This window comes from Salmo salar, chromosome 16 (genome assembly GCF_965601325.2).
Source record: "Salmo salar chromosome 16, fSalSal1, whole genome shotgun sequence".
NCBI lineage: Eukaryota > Metazoa > Chordata > Actinopteri > Salmoniformes > Salmonidae > Salmo > Salmo salar.
Window position 1 is genome coordinate 10,183,804 of NC_138306.1, and position 23,402 is coordinate 10,207,205.

Consider the following 23,402-nt stretch of genomic DNA (forward strand, 5'->3'; position numbering starts at 1 on the left):
AGAACTCCTTTATGCAATCGCTATGTCCGATTTTAAAATAGCTTTTTGGCGAAAGCACATTTTGCAATATTCTGAGTACATAGCTCGGCCATCACGGCTAGCTATTTTGACATCCGCCAACTTCGGGGTCACCTAAACTCAGAATTACTATTAGAATAAATTGGATTACCTTTGTGGTTCTTCATCAGAATGCACTCCCAGGACTTCTACTTCAACAACAAATGTTGTTTTGGTTCCAAATAATCCATAGTTATATCCAAATACCTCCGTTTTGTTCGTGCGTTCAGGTCACTATCCGAAGGGTAACGCACGAGCGCATTTCGTGACAAAAAAAATCCAAATATTCCATTACCGTACTTAGAAGCATGTCAAACACGGTTTAAAATCAATTTTTATGCTATTTTTCTCGTAAAATAGCGATAATATTCCAACTGGGCGACGTTGTATTCATTCAAAGACTGAAAGAAAAACATGGCGAGTTCTCGTGACCGCATCACCAGTCTCACTGTCCCCAGGCTGACCACTTACAAACTCTGCTCCTATACTTTGCCCAGAGACAGCAGACACCCCATTCCACTTTCTGGCGGCTTTAGAGAGCCAATGGAAGCCTTAGAAAGTGTCACGTTACAGCACAGATGCTGTAATGTCGATAGAGATGCAACAGAAGGACAACAAATTGTCAGACAGGGCACTTCCTGTATGGAATCTTCTCAGGTTTTGGCCTGCCATATGAGTTCTGTTATACTCACAGACACCATTCAAACAGTTTTAGAAACTTTGGAGTGTTTTCTATCCAAATCTACTAATTATATGCATATTCTAGTTTCTGGGCAGGAGTAGTAACCAGATTAAATCGGGTACGTTTTTTATCCGGCCGTGAAAATACTGCCCCCTATCCCAAAGATGTTAATCTGTTTTTTGAAACCAGGTTTTCAGTTTATTTGACCAATATGAGATTGAAGGGAGTTCCATGCAATAATGGCTCTAAATAATACTGTACGCTTTCTTGAATTTGTTCTGGACCCGGGGACTGTGAAAAGACCCATGGTGGCATGTCTGGTGGGTTAAGTGTGTCAGTCAAAGCTGTGTGTGAGATGACTATGCAAACAATTTAGAATTTTAACACCATGTTTCTTATAAAAATAAGTGATGCAGTCAGTCTCTCCTTAACTCTTAGCCAAGAGAGACTGGCATGCATAGTATTTATATTAGCCCTCTGATTACAATGAAGAGAAAGATGTGCTACTCTGTTCTGGGCCAGCCGCAGCTTAATCCTCTAAGGTCGATGTCCGCGCCCCCACAAATCCAATTAGCATAATACACAAATCCCCATCAAAATCCATCATTTTAAACTAGAGATATGTTTTCTCAATGCTTCTCAATCCACCGCATCCGCCTATGTAACACTTCTGCACCTGCGGTGAAAGGTGACAGAGCTAGAGCGGTATTTGTCAGACCATGAGCCAAACAGTTTTCTCACAAAATCATATCTAGCATCCAAACGGTTTTGCCTACAAACTATTATAGAAAGATAAGACTCTCACTAACGCGATGGTGTTCTCCGTTTTGCACTACGACCAACACAAGTGTCTTGCGACTCGTCTGAAGTCGGGACAGCCGATCTGCCAACGTTTGTTTATAGCGTCCGAACAGTTTGGGCTACACGCTAATATGACCCCTCTGTGTAAATGTTGGTTGTTTTGTCATTTGTTTTGCTCTAGGATGCCCACATGCCTCACGACTCGTCTGAAGTTCCCCCAGTACCTGTTGAAAAGATTTATGGAAGTATATATGGAGACATTTTTGTCACTAAACAAAGGGGTTAAATGCATGTCAAAATAACAAATATTTCCTGATATGTTATTTATCTGTCAAATATAGGGCAGACACTTTAAGCGAGAATGCCCTCGAAGCCGGTGTTTGGAGGATATATTGGCACAGGTGTTGTTAATATATCCGTTTCAATATATCCTCCAAACACTGGCTTTGAAGGCATTATCACTTATATACAACGGTTTACAAATATATTCAAATAATGATTTGAATTATTTTCATTAAAAACGTTATTTTGATGAATTTGTTCATACTATTTCATCCTTTCACAAGATATAGTCCCAATACAAATCTAGGGTTGCTACCCAAGCCGGCTGGTCGTTCGGTTGCTAGAGACGCAACCCAGTCTTTCGTTTTAAATGTTCCATTGCCGTGCTGGCAACTTTCTTATCACTTGCTTGCTAGCTAGCCAACTACGGCTAACTTAGTCATGTCAAAAAGTGCAGCCAGAATAACAGCAAAGTTGCCTTATTTGCATTTGTTTAAGCTGTTTTCGAGTGACATTTATTTGGAAACATACATAACAATGCGCTGATGAGGTGCAATTTCGCCTGGCATAGAAAATGTGCTCACTCGTCAGGACACTGTTGTTCAGAGGAGCTAGCCTACAAAACAGATAAAACAATCACTTTAAACTGAAGATAGAAAGACTGCAAACTAGCTGCACTTCGTTTCGTTTGACCTTTTGTCAATTTACATTTCTTTGTCCAGGAAAAACGATGCCAGCTGATTCATAATTTCGATTGGCTGAGAAACGCTACCTGCCTGTCTCATCCCGACACGTTCATTACTATGGGACAACTGGAGTTCGAATTTGAATATTGAAACAATGTTGCAAATGTCAGAGACAGACAGCAAGGTTTATACAAATCTCCTCTGTTGAAAACTAAATGTTAGTCTAAAAGAAATGTGAGATAATGTCTAGAATCTAGATGCTTTTTATAGTGGATATCAAGTTTATAAAGTGCCTGCCTGGGCTGATGAGACAGTGGATTGCGCAGTCAGATGGAACAGAGTTAAACAGGCATTTTAACGTCAGATTTAGCCAGTGGTAGCATGTGGAATAGACACCAGCTGGAATGCGTTTTTAACCAATCAGCATTCGGGATAAGACCCACCCGTTGTATACTTCCAAACTAAATTCCTTTAGATTTTTTTTGGGGGGGGGACTAACTGTTGTTCCATTTAGTGAATCTCTTATTCTATGCATTTGTGTGGGCTAATAGTAGTAAGGCCAAATAAATATTTTCATCAACAACAATTTTTTATTTATACTTCAATCACATAGCAAAGCGATTGTTGGTATGACCTTCTTTAAAACAATTCCAAATAGCTTAGTAGAAACCCCTTCCCAGGGTTAGACTGTTTAGTAACAAAAATTAAGGTTAAATACATATCAAAATATATATTTCCTGATCTTTCCTATATCCCGGCTTAGATTGTTATGGGTTAACTAGGTCTTTCTTTGCAGCACTTGACCACATGACTACAATAATCAAGATGAGACAAAACTAGAGCCTTCGGGACTTGCTTTTTGGAGTGTGGTGTCAAAAAAGCTGAGATTTTCTTTATTATGGACAGACCTCTACCCATCTTTACAACCATTGAATCTAGATGTTTTGACCATGACAGTTTACAATCTAAGGTAACACCCAAGTAATTGAGTTTCCTCAACTTATTCAACAACCACACCATTCATTACCAGATTCAGCTGAGGGCTAGAGCTTAGGGAATGATTTGTACCAAATACAATGCTCTTAGTTTTAGAGATGTTCAGGACCAGTTTATTACTGGCCACCCATTCCAAAACAGACTGCAACTCTTTGTTAAGAATTCCAGTGACATCATTAGCTGTGATTGCTGACACATATATGGTTGAATCATCAGCATACATGGACACACAGGCTTTGTTTAATGCCAGTGGCAGTTCATTTGTAAAAATAGGAAAGAGTAGAGGGCCTAGAGAGCTGCCATGCGGTACAGCACACCCTACATGTTTAACATTAGAGGCTTCCATTAAAGGAAACTCTTGAGTTCAATTAGATGCCGGCTCTGAATCCAAGATATGGCAGAGGTTGAAAATCCATAAACATATGTTTTCTCAACAACAGGTTATGGTCAATATCAAAGCCTGCACTGAAATCTAACAGTACAGCTCCCACAATCACCTTATTATCAATTTATTTCAACCAATCATCAGTCATTCGTGTCAGTGCAGTACATGTTGAGTGCCCTTCTCTATAAGCATGATGAAAGTCTGTGAATTTGTTTAAATAGAAAGTGTTGTATTTGGGCAAACACAACAGTTTGCTAAGAGCTGGCAACAAGCTGATAAGTCTGCTGTTAGAACCAGTAAAGGTCGCTTTGCCACTTTTGGGTAGCGGAATGACTTTGGCTTCCCTCCAGGCCTGAGGACAAAGACTTTCCTCTAGGCTCAGATTAAAAATATGACAGAAGTGAGCTACCATCCTCAGTAACTTTCCGTCTAAGTTGTCCATGCCAAGAGTTTTGTCATTTATTGATCGATAACAATAGTTTTCCCACCTCTCCCACACTAACTTTACAAAATTCAAACTTGCTTTTCTTGAATTTGTTTTTTAATGCATGAATACGATGGCTTACTGTTCATTGTTGGCATTTCCTGTCTGTTTGCCCGCTTTGCCAATGGAGTAATCATTAAAATAATTAACATCAAATGGTTTTGTGATAAATAAACCATCTGATTCAATGAACGATGGAGTTGAATTTGTCTTTCTGCCCATTTCATTTAAAGTACTCAAGTTTTTTTCCCATCATTCTTTATATCATTGATCTTGACTTCATAATATACTTTTATTTTTGTTCAGTTTAGTCACATAATTTCTCAGTTTAGTTAGTATTTTAGTAAGTAAGCCAGCCATCAATAACAGTAAGTCAGCCAGTCAGATGTGCAGCCAGACTTATTAGCCACTTATTGATGGCTGTCTTGCTGCGATTATAACTAGACGCCCATCCACCTCACCTGGCCCTTGTGGTTGCCATGACAATGGCCCTGCGTCCTGAAGGTTGTCAAGGCAACGAGAGGCCAGAGAGTGTGCCAATTGGCCATGCGCAACTCAAATAACTATCCTGTTCTGAATCCGAACCGATGATGATTGAGGACTTTATGGGCTCTCTGCTTTACTGAAGGCGGCAGCTATTCTCTCACAGCTCTTCCGCTCGCCATAGAAAAGGACAAGGCCCCTTAGCACTTGTTTCCATTCTGTTGAATGCTTTTGTGTATAAACTAATTGAATCAGGTCCTGGACTCGTTCTAGGCCAGCAGTGCCCAAGGCCTTTTTTCCCCCCTCTTGGTTCACCTTGTTGAATATTGACAGCATTGTCTTTAAGCACAGGTCCTAAATAGGGCTGGGACGATACCAGTATCCGATACCGCTTAGTATCGTGGCAAGGAAACAAAGCAAATTTAACTTTTTTAGAAAAACAGCCCTATTGTTAGAAACAAACATCATAGTGTTGTCATCATAATCACATATATTTATTTTCCAAATTATAGCGCAATAGTTGACATACAGCGGGTTTTTTAAAAGACCAAAGAGTTTAATCTGCTTCATGTTTTCATTTTTGGCATGGAAAAAATATTGCTATAGTAGTATCGTCACAGTCTTAGATCAGTTGAGTGTTTTAGAGGATGATAGTACGTCTGACGTTATAGATAGTAATGTGGGGTTCATGCCTTGCTTACCCTAGCCCTAATTATGAACCCACTCATAAATACTGATTCTAGATCAGATTATGGGAGCTCTAGTCAGATGAAATATTAGGGAAAGCTGACATTTGAGCAGATTAGGATGCCCATGATTACAGATGGGGATTGTTTTTATTAAAGCTAATCCTTGTACAGAACATCCCTCCTCCTCCCTTCCCCCTCTTATCTTCCCCTCCTCTCCCCCGACGCGGTATTTCAGAGACCCTTGTGTAATTAACATGGAGACGTCTTTAGTAGAGGGGGAGGGATGGCGGGATAGAAGAGGAAGAAGGATGAGGGAGGGAGGGATGGGTGAAGGTGGGCCGGTCCTGTCTCCGCTTGAAGGACAAAGACGTTGGGTTTTGGCGAGGGAAGAGAGGGAGCCACCATGTGTGAGGGACAAAGGAGAAGAGGCCTTAGTCAAGACTCCCTCTTTCTCCCTCTCTCTCCTTCTCCCTTTCTTTCTCAGTCACAGAACTAGGCTTAATCCTAATGCTGCTATCACACTCCAGTCCTTTATTCAAATGACAGTTTGGGCTGTCTGACATGACAGCAAGTCTTACATATAGGCCCAGTGCTAACACACAAAATATTAGCTCTTTTTAATAGTGTACAGTTTTTAACACGCAATTGTATTTAGAATTGTTGCGCAATGAAAATGCATGATGACTGACGAAAATACACACAGGCCAATTTAATTCCACTAAATTATGCACATTAACCTATAGACCGATAACCACAATGGTCAAATTAATTTACATCCACTGGTATTTCAATCAATGAATAAAAAGCATTATTTTTGCAATGGGATTTTTTTTCTTCTCCCGGTCATTTTGGCAACTGTTTTATTTATCGGCTTTTAGTTGGTTTTTTTGTTGTTGCCCAAAGCCGGCAATTGCTGGCTAACGGAAACCCTGACACACGCACTCATCATGAACACCCTAGATTATTACATAAACACTCAGCATAACCGGCCAGAATACACACGTACTCGTGGTCTCCTAATCACATAAATGTCTACGTATGCATTCTGATAATGATATTCTAGCTCTAATCTACTACTATGCATTCATGTGTACAACATGCAGATTCATGCAATAGGTTGGAGATAATACTGAGTTTAAAATCACGTGCTCTTACCAGACTGTGGGTATCATGCTCAATCAGTGTCATCATTCAAATTAAAAGATGTTTCAGTTCGACGCGTGCCTGATTTTGTTTGCTGACCATTGCGTTTTGCAGAATGTTAATGTAATTACAACCCACACACATAGATATAGATATATATCTACCTACCTAATATTTTTGGTAGCTTATGTGGTTAGATAATTCCCTGTACTGTAGGTAGGTGAATTCACCTGGTGTATGTGTTCATTAGTGTAGCCGCTGCAGAGGCAGTTATGCACACAGCTGTCTCCAGAGTAATGGTTCTTATTAATTTCAATTTATGGAGCTGCCACATTGGACCTGCCCTTATTCCCCTTAGCCTACCACTCCTCCGGTGGGGGACGTGTGTGTGTTTGACAGCAGGTTTTTTGGGGGGACCATAATAGACAACCGCATATGATTGGTCTTTTCCCAGTACCACTTGGTGCCCCCTTCCCTCCATCTCCCCCTCCCCTTCGCCCTCTCTCCAGCAGCAGTCAGTCAGTGGGCGTGTTTCTCTGCCCAGGCATTGCTGACCCATGCCAGTCTTGTAACGCCTGGATAGGTATTTTTAAGTATCAGCTAACAACATATGTCATAGCAATCTCACCCTTAGCAGCGTTGGAATAAAGCGGATGTTGCCGGTTTTCAGGAATACAGTATTTTTAACCTAACTTCCGATTCCTCTGCTCAGGCGTCTTTTTTCGCCTTCCACGTTTAGGTTATAGCAATCTGTTACCTGACAACGCAGTTGATGACGTGGCCCGCAACTATTGGTTGACGCATGCAACGTCTGAGCAGGGGAACGCGACCAGTGTTTGTCAGGGTTCCTGACATCACTCACTGTTTGCATAGATAGATATAGAATTACCCACCAGGCTGCCTACAGGATTGCAGTATTTGCTTTCAGCTTTTTTACCCGGGACAGCCCGCCTCTTGTTCTCGGCTGCATGGACATATACAACGAGAGATAGAGAAACAGAGGATAGTAGGAGACAACAAGAGGAGAGGAAAGCAAGAGCTAGCTGCAGCAGGCAGGCAGCTCCTTCTCTGTCTGGATTTAAACACCTATGTTTTCTGTGGAGAAGGATTTCTATTGTTGGAGGGTTTTTTTCCCTCTCTTGAGGCCCCTGTTCAGCGGCTGGACCGTGTGTGTTTTGGGAGCTGTGTGTGTGGAGGAAGGCCGTTTAACGGCTACAGGAGTGGAGCGCGAAGCTTGCGAGCGAGCAGAGCATCTGAAAGCCAGGGCAGGCCGGCTGGCTGCATTGTGTGCTTTGATGACCCCCGCTGTGTAGCTGCCTGCTCATCAACCCCCCCCTCCCTCTCTCTCCCTCTATCTCCATCGCAGCGCCCGGCCCAGCCATGTTTGGCACAGAGTCCTCATGTAAGTACCGTATCGCCATCCTCCAGCCTCATCTGTCTTTCTCTCTGTGTGTTGTCTGGTGTTACGGTGTCTGCTCGCTTCATTCTGGGCTGCTCGCTTCATTCTCTTTCCATCCCTCTCTTTTTCCCCTTTCTCTGTCGTTCGTGTTGTTTTCCTTGTTTCCTGGTGACAGATTGCTCGGCAAGAAAGCTGGGATCTACCATTTTGCATAAAGGGTCTATGATAGCTGGCTTGTGATGCAAAACTCCATCTCTCTCCCTCTCAATCCCTTCCAACACCTTCCTTCCCTTCCCTTCCCTCCCCTCCTTTGTTTCAGTTTTTTATCCACAATAGTCTTCCTGCACGCCTCCATGTTTATCTCAAATTTATCCGATTTATTCTGTGATGCATTTTATTCTCTTCTCACCTCTCTAATTGTAATGGCTTGGCTAGCTATCCTGAAATAGACACAATTACTGACTCTCTGTGTGCATGTTATGTGTGCGTGCATTCCACGTGACATGTTATATAGATAGATGAATGGAGCATGTTTTTCTACAGTGAGCTTTAAGAACCCTCCTGCCATTGCAGGTAGTTCTGTCTCCATCTCTCTCCTGCACGGTCAGGTGACATTGAGCGGGGTGAATGTAGCATTTCCACACGCTAAGGAATAGAGATGCTAGCATCGGGGGCTCTAAATGAATCTTTCATTTATAGCTCTGGTGCTCCCAACTTTTAAAAGTTAGGAGCACCAGAAAATATTTTGAGATATACCCTGTATTGGGCCTTTTATGTATTCAAGCTACTTCTGAAGCACATGTTGTGCCCTAGAAACTATGTAACAATGTAAATACATTTGTTTATTATAAAAAGACAAAATGTTGACACAAATACCAAGTCATTTGTGGAATATTATCCGTCTTTCTGTGGCCTCAAATGTTCGGATATAGCTTACTAGTAAGTTACCAGGTTGCTAGCTAAGGAGGTAACATGACTGCACAAGGTGTAAACAAATGGCCCGTAATCAGTTTTAGAACGGCCCACAACATGGTTTATGTATGTAAAATGCAGCTCACCAATCCCCCTGCAATAAGAAGAAATAAACATTGGACTGGTAATATATTTTTAACTGTTAGGGCTAAAAATAAGCCATTTTCCCTGTAGTAATGGTACAGCCATGATGCCAATGAACATGTGTTCACTTTATATTTCAATAATTACAAGATGCTCCCAAATAAAAATTCCAGGTCACAGTAAGTATGGGGTAGCTGCAGCCCAATATGGCGACTGAGTATGGGCGAGTAAGTATGTCAAAAGGAGTGGGTGTGTGGAAAGCAAATCAACTAATTTGGGAAGATTTGTTGCCACTCAAGACCGTTCTGCGTGGCTGATTGGGGTGCACGACGAGTCAATAAGCCGATGACCAGTGCACCGGTATCAAGGTGCCTGCCGACCTGAGGTCGGGGCAGCTGTATCAGGGTGTCGCCCGCGATAGCTAACGTGGCAATTTTATTTCCTTCCCATGATTTGAATTAAAGTAGGATAGCTACACAAAAAACTAATATTAATAACCATTTAGATGTCACCTTGATACATACATACATGCATGCATACATACATACATACATACATACATACATACATACATACATACATACATACATACATACATACAGTTTAAGTATGTATCAAGGGGATGAACGGCGTCAAAACCGGGACACGGTGTCCTTAGTTCCCGCTTCCCGCAACGGCATGGGAAGTAGCTACCTAGTAGCTAATTTCAGAGTGATGGTCTACCAGCCATTCAGATTACCAGCCAGAATATTATTTTTTCCGCAAAAATGACACCAACAAAAAACGGACGAATCAAATTGTATTGGTCATATGCACATGGTTAGCAGATGTTAATGCGAGTGTAGCGAAGTGCTTGTGCTTCTAGTTCCGAGTAATATCTAACAAGTAATCTAACAAATTCACAACGACTACCTTATACACACAAATGTAAAGGGATGAATAAGAATATGTACATGTAAATATAGGGATGAGCGATGGCCGAACGGCATAGGCAAGATGCAGTAGATGGTATAGAATCCAGTATATACATTTGAGATGAGTAATGTAGGATATGTAGACATTTATTAAAGTGCTGTTATTTAAAGTGACTAGTGATACCTTTTATTAAATCCATTTATTACATTTATTAAAGTGGCAAGAGATTTGAGTCTGTGTGTTGGCAGCAGCCACTCTGTTAGTGATGGCTGTTTAACAGTCTGATGGCCTTGAGATGGAAGCTGTTTTTCAGTCTCTCGGTCCCAGCTTTGATGCACCTGTACTGACCTCGCCTTCTGGATGATAGTGGGGTGAACAGGCAGTGGCTCGGGTGGTTGTTGTCCTTGATGATCTTTTTGTCCTTCCTGTGACATTGGGTGCTGTAGGTGTCCTGGAGGGCAGGTAGTTTGCCCCAGGTGATGCGTTGTGCAGACCGCACTATCCTCTGGAGAGCCTTGCGGTTGTGGGTGGAGCAGTTGCCGTACCAGGCGGTGATTCTGCCGACAAGATGCTTCGATTGCGCATCTGTAAAAGTTTGTCAGAGTTTTGGGTGACAAGCCAAATTTATTCAGCCTCCTGAGGTTGAAGAGGCGCTGTTACGCCTTCTTCATCATGCTATCTGTGTGGGTGGACCATTTTCAGTTTGTCCATAATGTGTATGCCGAGGAACTTCAACTTTCCACCTTCTCCACTACTGTCCCGTCGATGTGGATGGGGGGATGCTCCCTATGCTGTTTCCTGAAGTCCACGATCATCCCCCTTTGTTTTGTTGACGTTGAGTGAGAGGTTATTTTCCTGACACCACAGTCCAAGGGCCCTCACCTCCTCCCTGTAGGCCGTCTCGTCGTTGGTAATCAAGCCTACCACTGTAGTGTCGTCTGCAAACTTCATGATTTGAGTTGGAGGCGTGCATGGCCGCAGTCATGGGTGAACATGGAGTACAGGATAGGGCTGAGAATGCACCCTTGTGGGGCCCAGGTGTTGAGGATCAGTGGGGTGGAGATGTTGTTTACTACCTTCACCACCTGGGGGTGGCCCGTCGGAAAATCCAGGACCCAGTTGCACAGGGCGAGGTTCTTAATGACGAGTTTGGAGGGTACTATGGTGTTAAATGCTGAGCTGTAGTCAATGAACAGCATTCTTACATAGGTATTCCTCTTATCCAGGTGGGATTGAGCAGTGTGCAGTGCAATGGTGATTGCGTCGTCTGTGGACCTATTGGGGCGGTAAGCAAATTGGAGTGGGTCTAGGGTGTCAGGTAGGGTGGAGGTGATATGATCCCTAACTAGTCACTCAAAGCACTTCATGATGACAGAAGTGAGTGCTACGGGGCGATAGTCATTTAGTTCAGTTACCTTAGCTTTCTTGGGAACAGGAACAATGGTGGCCATCTTGAAGCATGTGGGCACAGCAGACTGGGATAGGGATTGATTGAATATGTCTGTTAAAACACTAGCCAGCTGGTCTGCGCATGCTCTGAGGACGCGGCTAGGGATGCCGTCTGGGCCGGCAGCCTTGCGAGGGTTAATTCGTTTAAATGTTTTACTCACATTGGCCATGGTGAAGGAGAGCCCACAGGCTTTGGTAGCGGGCCGTGGCACTGTTTTGTCCTCAAAACGCGCAAAGAAGTTATTTAATTTGTCTGGGAGCAAGACGTCGATGTCCGCGACATGGCTTGTTTCCTTTTTGTAATCCGTGATTGACTGTAGACCCTGCCACATACGTCTTGTGTTTGAGCCGTTGAATTGCGACTCTACTTTGTCTCTCTACTGACACTTTGCTTGTTTGATTGCCTTGCGGAGGGAATAGCTACACTGTTTGTATTCGTTCATGTTTCCAGTCGCCTTGCCATGATTTAAAAGTGGTGGTTCGCGCTTTCAGTTTTGCTTGAATGCTGCTATCAATCCACGTTTTCTGGTTAGGGAAGGTTTTAATAGTCACAGTGGGTACAACATCACCGATGCACTTGCTAATAAACTCGCTCACTGAGTCAGCGCATACATCAATGTTGTCCCCAATAATGGCGCCGACAGAGAGTTTCCTAAGGACCTGAAGAGAGGTGACTATGCAGTAATTTGTTTTTGTATGTATTATTTCTTACATTGTTAGCCCAGAATATCTCAAGTGTTATTACATACAGCCAGGAAGAACTGTTGGATATAAAAGCGATGTCAATTTATCAACATTACGACCGGGAATACGACTTCCCGAAGCGGATCCTTTGTTCGGACTTCCACCCTGGATGTGGGATCTTATCCCAGAGGCCGATCCAAAACAATGCGGTTGCCGCAGGAGAGGCCATCAGAGCGGCCTACTGGTCAGACTGAGAAGGCGAGCACAGCATACACCGCTTCCAAGCATATTACTCGCCAATGTCCAATCTCTTGACAACAAGGTCTTCCAGAGAGACATTAGAGATTATAACATTCTCTGTTTCATGGAAACAGGGCTCACTCGGGATATGTTGTCAGAGTCGGTACAGCCACCCGGTTTCTTCAGGCATCGCGCTGACAGTAGCAAACAACTCTCTGGTAAGGAGGGCGGGGTGTATGCCTTATGATTAACGACTCATGGTGTGATCATAACAACATACAGGAACTTGAGTCCTTTTGTTCACCTGACCTAGAATTCCTTACAATCAAATGCCGACTGCATTATCTACCAAGAGAATTCTCTTCGATTATAGTCACAGCCGTGTATATCCCCCCCCAAGCAGATACCTCGACGGCCCTGAAATAACTTCCCTGGACTCTATGTAAACTGGAAACCATACATCCTGAAACTGCATTTATTGTAGCTGGGGATTTTTAACAAAGCTAATCTGAGAACAAGGCTTTAATGTACATTTTTCTACCATAAGCCGCCTCCAACATCGTTTTAGAGAATTTGGCAGTACGTCCAACTGGCCTCAACCGCAGATCACTTGTAACCACGCCAGCCCAGGACCTCCACATCTGGCTTCTTCACCTGCGGGATCGTGTTAAGGGGTGCTGAGGCATATTTCTGTCTGTCATAAAGCCCTTTGTGGCACATGTACAGTATACACAGGTTCGTTGTTAGGTTTGGGTATTGACTGCTGCTCCTCTTTCCTGGTTTCATTTCAATGGCCTTTTTCACTACACTGTAGAGTGTAGCGGTTTCTATGGGAAATGCACCTAGAAATGGTGGATGTACAGAGTGGATACAGACCAGCACCAAAAGGAGGCTGAATGTGTTGATTTTGCGAGGGTGCAGTGTTTTGGTAACGAATGAGCTGACTACAGCCACACAAGTCTGACCAAATGGTCCAAGCCACCTTATTGTGATAAGTCTCATTTACCCTTTGACAATCATATTAGACTGAATAACTTGCCCAGCTGAGAGATAGACCAAAAAAACTCATCTTATAATGGCGTCCTTGTGTATATATTGTGTGAGGCACTGCATTTTTTTGTGGTGAAGGTGACCTGTAGTTAAAGACGGAGTGGAATTGATTGATCGATCTCTGCCTCAGTATACAGCTTTGGCATGAAAGACTGCTGATATCATATGGTTAGCAGTTAAGATGGACACCACTACAATATACTCACATAGTGTGATGATGCTCATCTGAAGGCCATTACAATATACACTACAGTTCAAAAGTTTGGGGTCACTTAGAAATGTTCTTGTTAAAAAAAAAAGAAGTCCATTAAAATAACATCAAAATGATCAGAAATACAGTGTAGACATTGTAAATGACTATTGTAGCTGGAAACTGCAGATTTTTTATGGAATATCTACATAGGTGTACAGAGGCCCATTATCAGCAACCATCACTCCTGTGTTCCAATGGCACGTTGTGTTTCCTAATCCAAGTTTATCATTTTAAAAGGTTAATTGCAAAAGGGTTTTCTAATGATCAATTATGTTAGCACAGCTGAAAACTGTTGTACTGATTTAAAGAAGCAATACAACCTTCTTCAGACTAGTTGAGTATCTGGAGCATCAGCATTTGTGGGTTTGATTTACAGGCTCAAAATGGCCGGAAACAAAACTTTCTTCTGAAACTCGTCAGTCTATTCTTGTTCTGAGAAATGTGAGAAATTGGCAAGAAACTGAAGATCTCATACAATGCAAGTACTACTCCCTTCACAGAACAGCGCAAAATTTCTCTAACCAGAATGGAAAGAGGAGTTTTAGGCCCCGGTGCACAACTGAGCAAGAGGACAAGTACATTAGTGTCAAGTTTGAGAAACAGACGCCTCACAAGTCCTCAACTGGCAGCTTCATTAAATAGTACCCACAAAACACCAGTCTCAACGTCAACAGTGAAGAGGTGACTCAGGGATGCTGGCCTTCTAGGCAGAGTTGCAAAGAAAAAGCCATATCTCAGATTGGCCAATAAAAAGGAAAGATTAGATGGGCAAAAGAACACACACTGGACAGAAGAAGATTGGATAAAAGTGCCATGGACAGACGAATCTAAGTTTGAGATGTTCGGATCACAAAGAAGAACATTTGTGAGACGCAGAGAAAATGAAAAGATGCTTTGGTGGTTGTAAAGTGGGAGATTTGTACAGGGTAAAAGGGATCTTGAAGGAAGGCTATCACTCCATTTTGCAACGCCATGCCATACCCTGTGGATGGCGTTTTAATTGGAGCCAATTTCCTCCTACAACAGGACAATGACCCAAAGCACAGCTCCAAACTATGCATGAACTATTTAGGGAAGAAGCAGTCGGCTGGTATTCTGTCTATAATGGAGTGGCCAGCACAGTCACCGCATCTCAACCCTATTGAGCTGTTGTGAGAGCAGCTTGACCGTATGGTATGTAAGAAATGCCAATCCAACTTTTGGGAGGTGCTTCAGGAAGCATGGGGTGAAATCTCTTCAGATTACCTCAAACTGACAACTAGAATGCCAAAGGTCTGCATTGCTGTAATTGCTGCAAATGGAGGATTATTTGACAAAAGCAAAAGTTTGAAGGACACAATTATTATTTCAATTAAAAATCATTATTTATAACCTTGTCAACGTCTTGACTATTTCCTATTCATTTTGCAACTCATTTCATGTATGTTTTCATGAAAAACAAGGACATTTCTAAGTGTCCCCAAACTTTTGAACGGTAGTGTAGATGCACGTGCTGAACATCAACGGGGATGCCCTTCTGGGGAAGGACACAGGTTAAAATCCATAGGCTCCAAGGTGCGACAATGAGAAAATGTTGACCAATGTCAAAGGATGGGGTTCGGTACTTGAACCTGAAAAGCCAATGAGCAGACTGCAGCCGTGAACCGGGGCTGGTAGGACACAATCCATACACTCGCTTAGGGATGCCAAGGGCAGTAGTAAAGTGAAAGATGGCATAATATGCTTCTCAGCAGCTAGTAGCTGCTCTGAAAGGATCTTTAGCACAGTAGACGACATGTCCTAGAACGAGCTAAAGGCTTAGAGACTGGGTGTAAGCAACGTGCCTTCACTGCTCTCGAGGCTGTCAGACCTGAAGGCGGGAGACCGCGGTTGTCTGCCCCCATCTCGTAAACTATCTCGAGGATATCCGATCATCATCCTTGTCATCCCATAACTCGCCTTCACCTGACACTACGTCGTCAGACCGTGAGGGGAGGGAATGGAGGCTATCCATGACCTCTCCCCAACTGGGTTCTGTTGCGGGGAGCTGAGCCTCAGCCTTCGCTGTTGGCTCGGAGGCGAGTGCTAGGTTTGGCTCGTCTTGTGATGGCTAGCAAATGGTAGCTTGTGTAAACCGTCTTAGAAGCCTTGTGGCTAATAGATGGCAATAATAAGCACAGTAGAATGCCTTTGGAACTTTTAGACAGTTTCCTTAATGGTTATAAGATATCTAGCTGGCAAACATTTAGTTGTGAATTCCATTCTGTAACTAGATTAGATGGCGCGTGCTGCACAACAGTTAGTAACTCACTTGTGAAGAAACACCATGTGACTGGAGACTGCCATTTAAGATTCATAATGAAAAATGTGACTGGTGAAATTAAGAATGTGATCTGCTGTGTCTCCTATTGTATTGCACAAGTTGACTGCAGGTATTTACTTAAAAAGTAGTTACAAATATTAAAACATTTCAAGGAAATAGTTTCAACAGCTGACAATATTGAAAAACCATCCTGTCGTTATTAAAAATAAGAATTTGTTCTTAACTGACTTGCCTAGTAAAATAAAGGTAGGCTAACCCAGCCTGGTCTCATAGACTAGATGTAACATGGTAACGGTACATTTGTCCACTCAAATGAGTATGATATGTTACATTTGGTGTGGTTACATAAGAAAGAAAGATAGTTACTTAAGGCAAAATGAAAGCAGGGTGATTTGTAGTGGTGGATGGGTGGGCATATACACGAATGTCTAGCTACTACATGAAGTAGCTAAGAGAGAACATTCAATGTATATAAAGATTATAGGGTCCCCTAGGAACACTTGTCAACACTTTGGTTTCTACTCTGTCACAATAACTCTTTCCTGGCATTTTCATTTGTTGTAATATCAAACACTGTATTCAAAGTACCCAATATTATATTCTAACTATATAATTAGAATAGACATTCTATTTCCATGATTCCAGCAGTTCACCCAAGTGTTATGCTCTAAATCACAAGTCAAATCGCAATTTTAACATTTGGTTAAAAATAAGGCCTAGATTGTTTGCCCATATTGTGTAGCCCTACATGGCAGTGTGGAAATGCAGAAATGGATGAAAATGTATTTTGGTTTGAAGTTGCATTGTTTTATACTGTTCAATCAGAATGGAGAAAAATGAATTGAAATCACTTAGAATATATGTGTTGCCCCCTTAGGGTCACAAACTACTCATAAAGCAAATTTAGAACTTTTATTATTCAAAAATATAAAATACCGTCAAAAATGTTTATACCCGTAATATAATATTTTGGCCATATCGCCCAGCTCTATTTAGCATGTTAGCTAACCCTAACCTTAACCCTTTTAGCTAACCCTAAACCTTTAACCGATCTAATTTTAGCCAGCTAGGTAACGCTAGCCACCTACCTAGAAGTTGTAACATATATAAGTTTAGCAAATTCATAACATATTGAAAGTTTTTTGCAAATTCTGAACATATAATACAAATTGTAATTCGTAACATATATCGAAATGGGTGATGGGCATACACAAATTAATACATCCCGTACGGAACGTAACATATCATACTAAATGGAGTGTCTCGGATTTATGTACAGAATAATACGAAATGCTCTGAGACTAGGTTGGCTAACCGAGTCTCAATAGATAGCCGTGAAGCTAGCTACCAAAGGAGACAGAGGTAGAAAAGGAATTTCTACGCAGTTAAAAACCTTTCGGTCAATACTGAAGCTTTCCACAGAGTCTGAAAACCTACACTTGGCAGTGATATCCTTCACGGTTTGCTTTTGAGCAGTGAAGCAGGAAAACGGTGATCCAGTCTGTGCTGAGGATAGTTGGAGAGTAATGCTCTTCGAGAGGGGAAAAAAGTGAGAATGACCAGATGCAGGGTGGGTGACTCCTTTTATAAGGAGGTGAGGGACTCACCTCATTCTCAACTTTACTTATCTGTCTCCGACAGACGCTTTTGATAGCTCCATCTGAGAGTATTGGTGATCCTGGCAAATCCCCATAGTGATACATCAACACAAGTATTTCAAAGAGAACTATTGAACGGTTTGGGACAGAGACGCATTTTTCTACATTGTAATGGACACTGTGCAACCTTTGGTAGGCTGTTGGCAGGCTTTTTGGCTGCAGTACAGCAAAGCCAATTCAGCCTATGCTCAGGGTAAGTTAAATGATAGGCTACAACGACTTTGCTCATGATGCACACCACAAAAAACACTGATACAAATGTAACAACAGCACAACAAAATAGATAAGTTCCTTGAATTTTTGCCTTTATCATACACTACTTGACCAAAAGTATGTGGACACCTGCTTGTCGATCATCTCATTCCAAAATCATGGAGATTAATATGGAGTTGGTTCCCCCCTTTGCTGCTATAACAGCCTCCACTCTTCTGGGAAGGCTTTCCACTACATGTTGGAACATTTCTGTGGGGACTTACTTCCATTCAGCCATGAGCATTAGTGAGGTCAGGCACTGATGTTGGGTGATTAGGCCTGACTTGCAGTCTGCGTTCCAATTCATCCTAAAGGTGCTCGATGGGGTTGAGGTCAGGGCTCTGTGCCGGCCAGTCAAGTTCTTCAACACTGATCTCAACATACCCTTTCTGTATGGACCTCACTTTGTGCACGGGGGCATTGTCATGCTGAAATAGGAAAGCGTCTTCCCCAAACTGTTGCCACAAAGTTGGAAGCACAGCATCGTCTAGAATGTCATTGTATGCTGTAATGTTAAGATTTCCCTTCACTGGAACTAAGGGGCCTAGACCGAATAATGAAAAACAGCCCCAGATTAATATTCCTCCTCCACCAAACTTTACCGTTGGCACTATGCATTGGGGCAGGTAACGTTCTACTGGCCTCCGCCAAACCCAGATTTGTCCGTCGGACTGCCCGATGGTGAAGCGTGATTCATCACTCCAAAGAACGTGTTGCCACTGCTCCAGAATCCAATGGTAACGAGCTTTACACCACTCCAGCCGATGCTTGGCATTGCGCATGGTGATCTTAGGCTTGTGTGCGGCTGCTCGACCATGGAAACACATTTTATGAAGCTCCCGACAAATAGTTATTGTGTTGACATTGCTTCCACAGGCAGTTTGGAATTCGGTAGTGAGTGTTTTAATAGAGGACAGGAAATTTTTATGCACTACGCTCTTCAGCACTCAGCGTTCCCATTCTGTGAGCTTGTGTGGCCTACCACTTCGTGGCTGAGCCGTTGTTGCTCCTAGACAGGGCAGCACTAGCATGGCAGAAATTTGATGAACTGACTTGTTGTAAAGGTGGCATTCTATGATGGTGCCACGTTGAAAGCCACTGACCTCTTCAGTAAGGCCATTCTGCTGCCAATGTTTGTCTATGGAGATTGCATGGCTGTGTGCCATTTTATACACACGTCAGCAACGGGTGTGGCTGAAATGGCCTACTCCATTAATTTGAAGGTGTGTCCACATACTTTTGTATATATAGTGTAATGTGATTAAAACTAGGACTTGATAATTGACAGCCAAGCACCAATCATGACACCAGCTTTCAAATAATACCTACCCTCGATATTTAGCCTTACGGCTAAACACCCTAAACCCTCTTCATGTTGACTGCTAGGTTGGTGATGAGGGCAGGTAGCGTTCTCCTATGGGGTTGATTTTTAAGGACACAGATGTATTAGATGTCCTGTTATGTTTTGAAATGCATATAATTCATCGACGTTGTACAAGCATCTCTCATAGAGGCATCTTCAAAGGAAGTCCAGGCGAGCTCACAGCAGAGGGCCCTTAAGTAATTGGTTCAGGGGGATCTTGTTTAGAAAATTATCATTCATCATATTCCTGTTCATTCCCAGCAGCTACTGTACCACTGTATGATTTAGTGTAACCGCATCGTACATTTCATTTCATTGGGCTCTCTGTCTGGCAGTTGTCCGGTTCTTATTGGGCTCTGTCTGGCAGTTGTCCGGTTCTTATTGGGCTCTGTCTGGCAGTTGTCCGGTTCTTATTGGGCTCTGTCTGGCAGTTGTCCGGTTCTTATTGGGCTCTGTCTGGCAGTTGTCCGGTTCTTATTGGGCTCTGTCTGGCAGTTGTCCGGTTCTTATTGGGCTCTGTCTGGCAGTTGTCCGGTTCTTATTGGGCTCTGTCTGGCAGTTGTCCGGTTCTTATTGGGCTCTTTTTGGGGAAAGGCAACAAACATTTGTATTGTTTTTATTTTATTTTAAATGTAATAGAATGCATATGGTTTTACTCATTTTTCTCCAAGACGGTTGGGACACATGGCATTAATGAACTAGCTTGACTGTCTTTCTAGCGTCTTCTAGTCATGCACTCTCGTGTAGGGTCGTTGAGAGGGATTGTCATGGTTACCTGTTTCATGCAGAGGTGAAAGAGAAGCCCACCCCCACATTAAAATGCGAGCTACTGATTGGCTGAGTGGCTGGTTACAGACCCCCCTCCTGATTCTACAATGTTACTAAAGGGAAAGGGGGATACCTAGTCAGTTGTACAACTGAATGCATTCAACTGACATGTCTTCCACATTTAACCCAAGCCCTCAGAATCAGAGAGGTGCGGAGGGCTGCCTTAATCAACATCCACGTCTTCAGCGCCCGGAGAGAGGGCAGTCCTGCGTTATGATTGGCCTGACCAGCTATCACTCAAATACAGATGCCTATCACATTCAAAGAAACTGGACTAGGCACAATACACATGTAGGCTACGCTGGTTTGTTAAAGCTCAGACACACCGGTAAGCTTGTCAAATGTTTGCCTGCCGACAGTACTTTAGGACCTCTGACTGCCGACACTCTGTTCAATCTCTTTTGTGTTCACCCAGCAAAAATCTTGGAATTCGTCAGCCTTGTTAAAATACTCCAAACCAGAAGGTGGCAGTAGCATTGTTTGGCCAAGCATATCCGTGCATATTGCTTTATGATCTAGATTTTAATCTATCTGCGCTAGTGTTGCTATTGTGTAGAAAGCCCTTGTTGATACTAGCCAGATAGCCACCACTAGATAACTACCTAGCAAGATGACAAACAATTTAATTCACTCTCCAATCCCATACTGCCAGTTCATAGCCAAATTTTTAGCTAGCTAACTAAATTTAGCATATTCGCTAGCTAGCACATAAATAGTTAGCTAGCTAAGGACACTGCAGTAACTCGGCAGCTAACACAAGCAGCTGTTTCATGGAAACTAGCTAATCCATTGTGATTTAATTATACTGAACAAAGATATAAACTCAACATGCAACAATTCCATTGTTGCCATGAAAGATCGTTGGTGATGTGGACACCAAGGAACTTCAAACTCTTGACCCGCTGCACTACAGCCCCGTTGATGTTAATGGAGGCCTGTTCGGCCCGCCTTTTCCTGTAGTCCATGATCAGCTCCTTTGTCTTGCTCACATTGAGGGAGAGGTTGTTGTCCTCACACCACACTGCCAGTTCTCTGACCACCTCCCTACAGGTAGGGTAATCGTAGGTCATCCGTTTTATTTTCCAATAATTGCATGTTAGCAAGTACAATTGTTGGCAGTGGGAGTTTACGCGCTCGGCTACGGATTCTCAAAAGGCAGCCTGATCTGCGTCTTCTTTTCCTCTTTTCTTAATGCAAATTACGGTGATCTGGGCCTGTTCCCGGGAGAGCAGTATATCTTCCAGTTTGTGGTGAGTAATCCTAGTTTTGATGTCCAGAAGTTATTTTTGGTCATAACAGACGGTAGCAGCAACATTATGTACAGAATTATTTACAAAAACAAGTTACAAACAACGCAAAAAAACTAAATGGCACAATTGGTTACGGGCATGTAAAATGTCAGCCATCCTCTTCTTTGGCTCCAGCTTAACAACTACCTTTATAGTCGATTTGCTGCAAAGAAACCACTACTAAACGACACCAATAAGAAGAAGACTTGCTTGGGCCAAGAAACATGAGCAATGGACATTAGACCGGTGGAAATCTGTCTTTTGGTCTGATGAGCCCAAATTTGTGAGACGCAGTTGGTGAACGGATCATCGAGACGTGTAGTTCCCACCGTGAAGCATGGAGGTGATGGTGTGGGGGTGCTTTGTTTTTCAACAGGACTATGACCCAACACACCTCCAGGCTGTGTAAGGGCTATTTGACCAAGAAAGAGAGTGATGGAGTGCTGCATCAGATGACCTGGGCTCCACAATCACCCAACCTCAACCCAATTGATTTGGTTTGGGATGAGTTGGACAGCAGAGTGCGGGAGTAGCAGCCTACAAGTGCTCAGCATATGTGGGAACTCCTTCAAGCATTCCAGGTGAAGCTGGTTGAGAGAATGCCAAGAGTGTGCAAAGCTGTCATCATGGCAAAGGGTGGCTACTTTGAAGAATCTCAAATCTAAATTATATTTTGATTTGTTTCATAATTTTTTGGTTACTACATGATTCCATATGTGTTATTTCATATTTTTAATGTCTTCACTATTATTCTACAATGTAGGAGAAGGTAAAAAATAAAGAAAATCCCTTGAATGAGTAGGTGTGTCCAAACGATTGACTGGTACTGTATATAATGTTTGTAATATAATGAAATAAAATCAGTATTAATGGCCAGCTCGTGAGGCACCTTGATGATGTGAGGCCTGAGGAAATTGCCTCTTCTGTCTAATGGTAAGTCCACCGGTGCATGGGAGTTTGTGCACTCTGTTTCAAAGTCAAGTTGTTGGCCACTGATGAACATTGCAATTATACAAGTTCAATTGTTAAGTTCGTTTGTACCAGTTCGGCTCGCAGCAGGTACTGCTTTTGTTCTAACAAGAGAAGAAAGGGTCTCCCACTGTGAGTACCTCAGATAATCAGCAGTGAGAGTCTCGTTGTTTCATGCTTTAACACCATCTACTTCAGAATTTGCTCACAGTACATAATTCAAAACAACACACTGTAGGTTACTTCGAAACAGCAATGTATAACTCAAGATCTAAATGCATATACACATGAAACTGATTGCGATGAAATGGTTGGTATGCAGGTGCTGCGTGGACGTTTTCACTGGTAAAACTTGTTTTTGTCTTACGGTAACGTTATAGTATGCTATTTATATTTGGTTCTGTAATGTAGAATACTATCATTATGTGATCTTGCAGACATTGATTCACCTTTGACCTAAATGTATTAAGCGATTTACCATTTGCCTGAGTAGCCTTTTCTCTACATGTAAGGTAGAGAATATAAACCTGAGCAGAACGTCATCTGCAGATGCGTTTAGGGATCCTGCAGGTTCTTTAGGCAGACTAAAGATTCAGAAAAAGTCGGATCCGCAGCTGCTGCCTTTTTATAAAATGCCAACTGTTGCGTGAAAACTGCCGCATGCATGTTCTGTGGTATATTTTGTATTTACACAACGTTTCTGCGAGCGTGCCCTGCTTCCATTATCATTCTGATCAGAACAGCGGTCACCCGGGTGTCCCATCCTTACTAAAGGTCACATCTATTGGTCTGCAATGACATTTTGTTGTCTTGATTATTAAGCCAGTTGACATTTTCTGTAGACATGGTGCAACCGATGGTGGGCCAGCTAGATCTTAATTGCCCTTTTTACTGATGTCACCATCATGGATTCAATCTCCAACAACAGTTTAATAATGAAACTTTGTGAGTGAAGTGTTGATATGTTGCAGTGTCAATTATGATGCAACTCAACTGAGCCAAGACCC

The 23,402-nt window shown here is 42.6% G+C and overlaps 1 protein-coding gene across 9 annotated transcripts in view; it reads left to right on the forward strand.

Annotated features, from left to right (window-relative positions):
- LOC106573121 (suppressor of tumorigenicity 7 protein homolog) overlaps nucleotides 1-23,402 on the forward strand; it is an 82,229-nt gene that overhangs the window by 38,112 nt on the left and 20,715 nt on the right. For 5 of the 9 annotated variants that reach the window (XM_014147833.3, XM_014147834.3, XM_014147835.3 and 2 more), the window contains exon 2: nucleotides 8,055-8,090. The exons of the other annotated variants lie outside the window; for them this stretch is intronic. In XM_014147833.3, coding sequence (XP_014003308.1) covers nucleotides 8,055-8,090 — 36 coding nt within the window. The remainder of the gene's footprint in view (nucleotides 1-8,054; nucleotides 8,091-23,402) is intronic. 9 annotated transcript variants of the gene reach the window in all.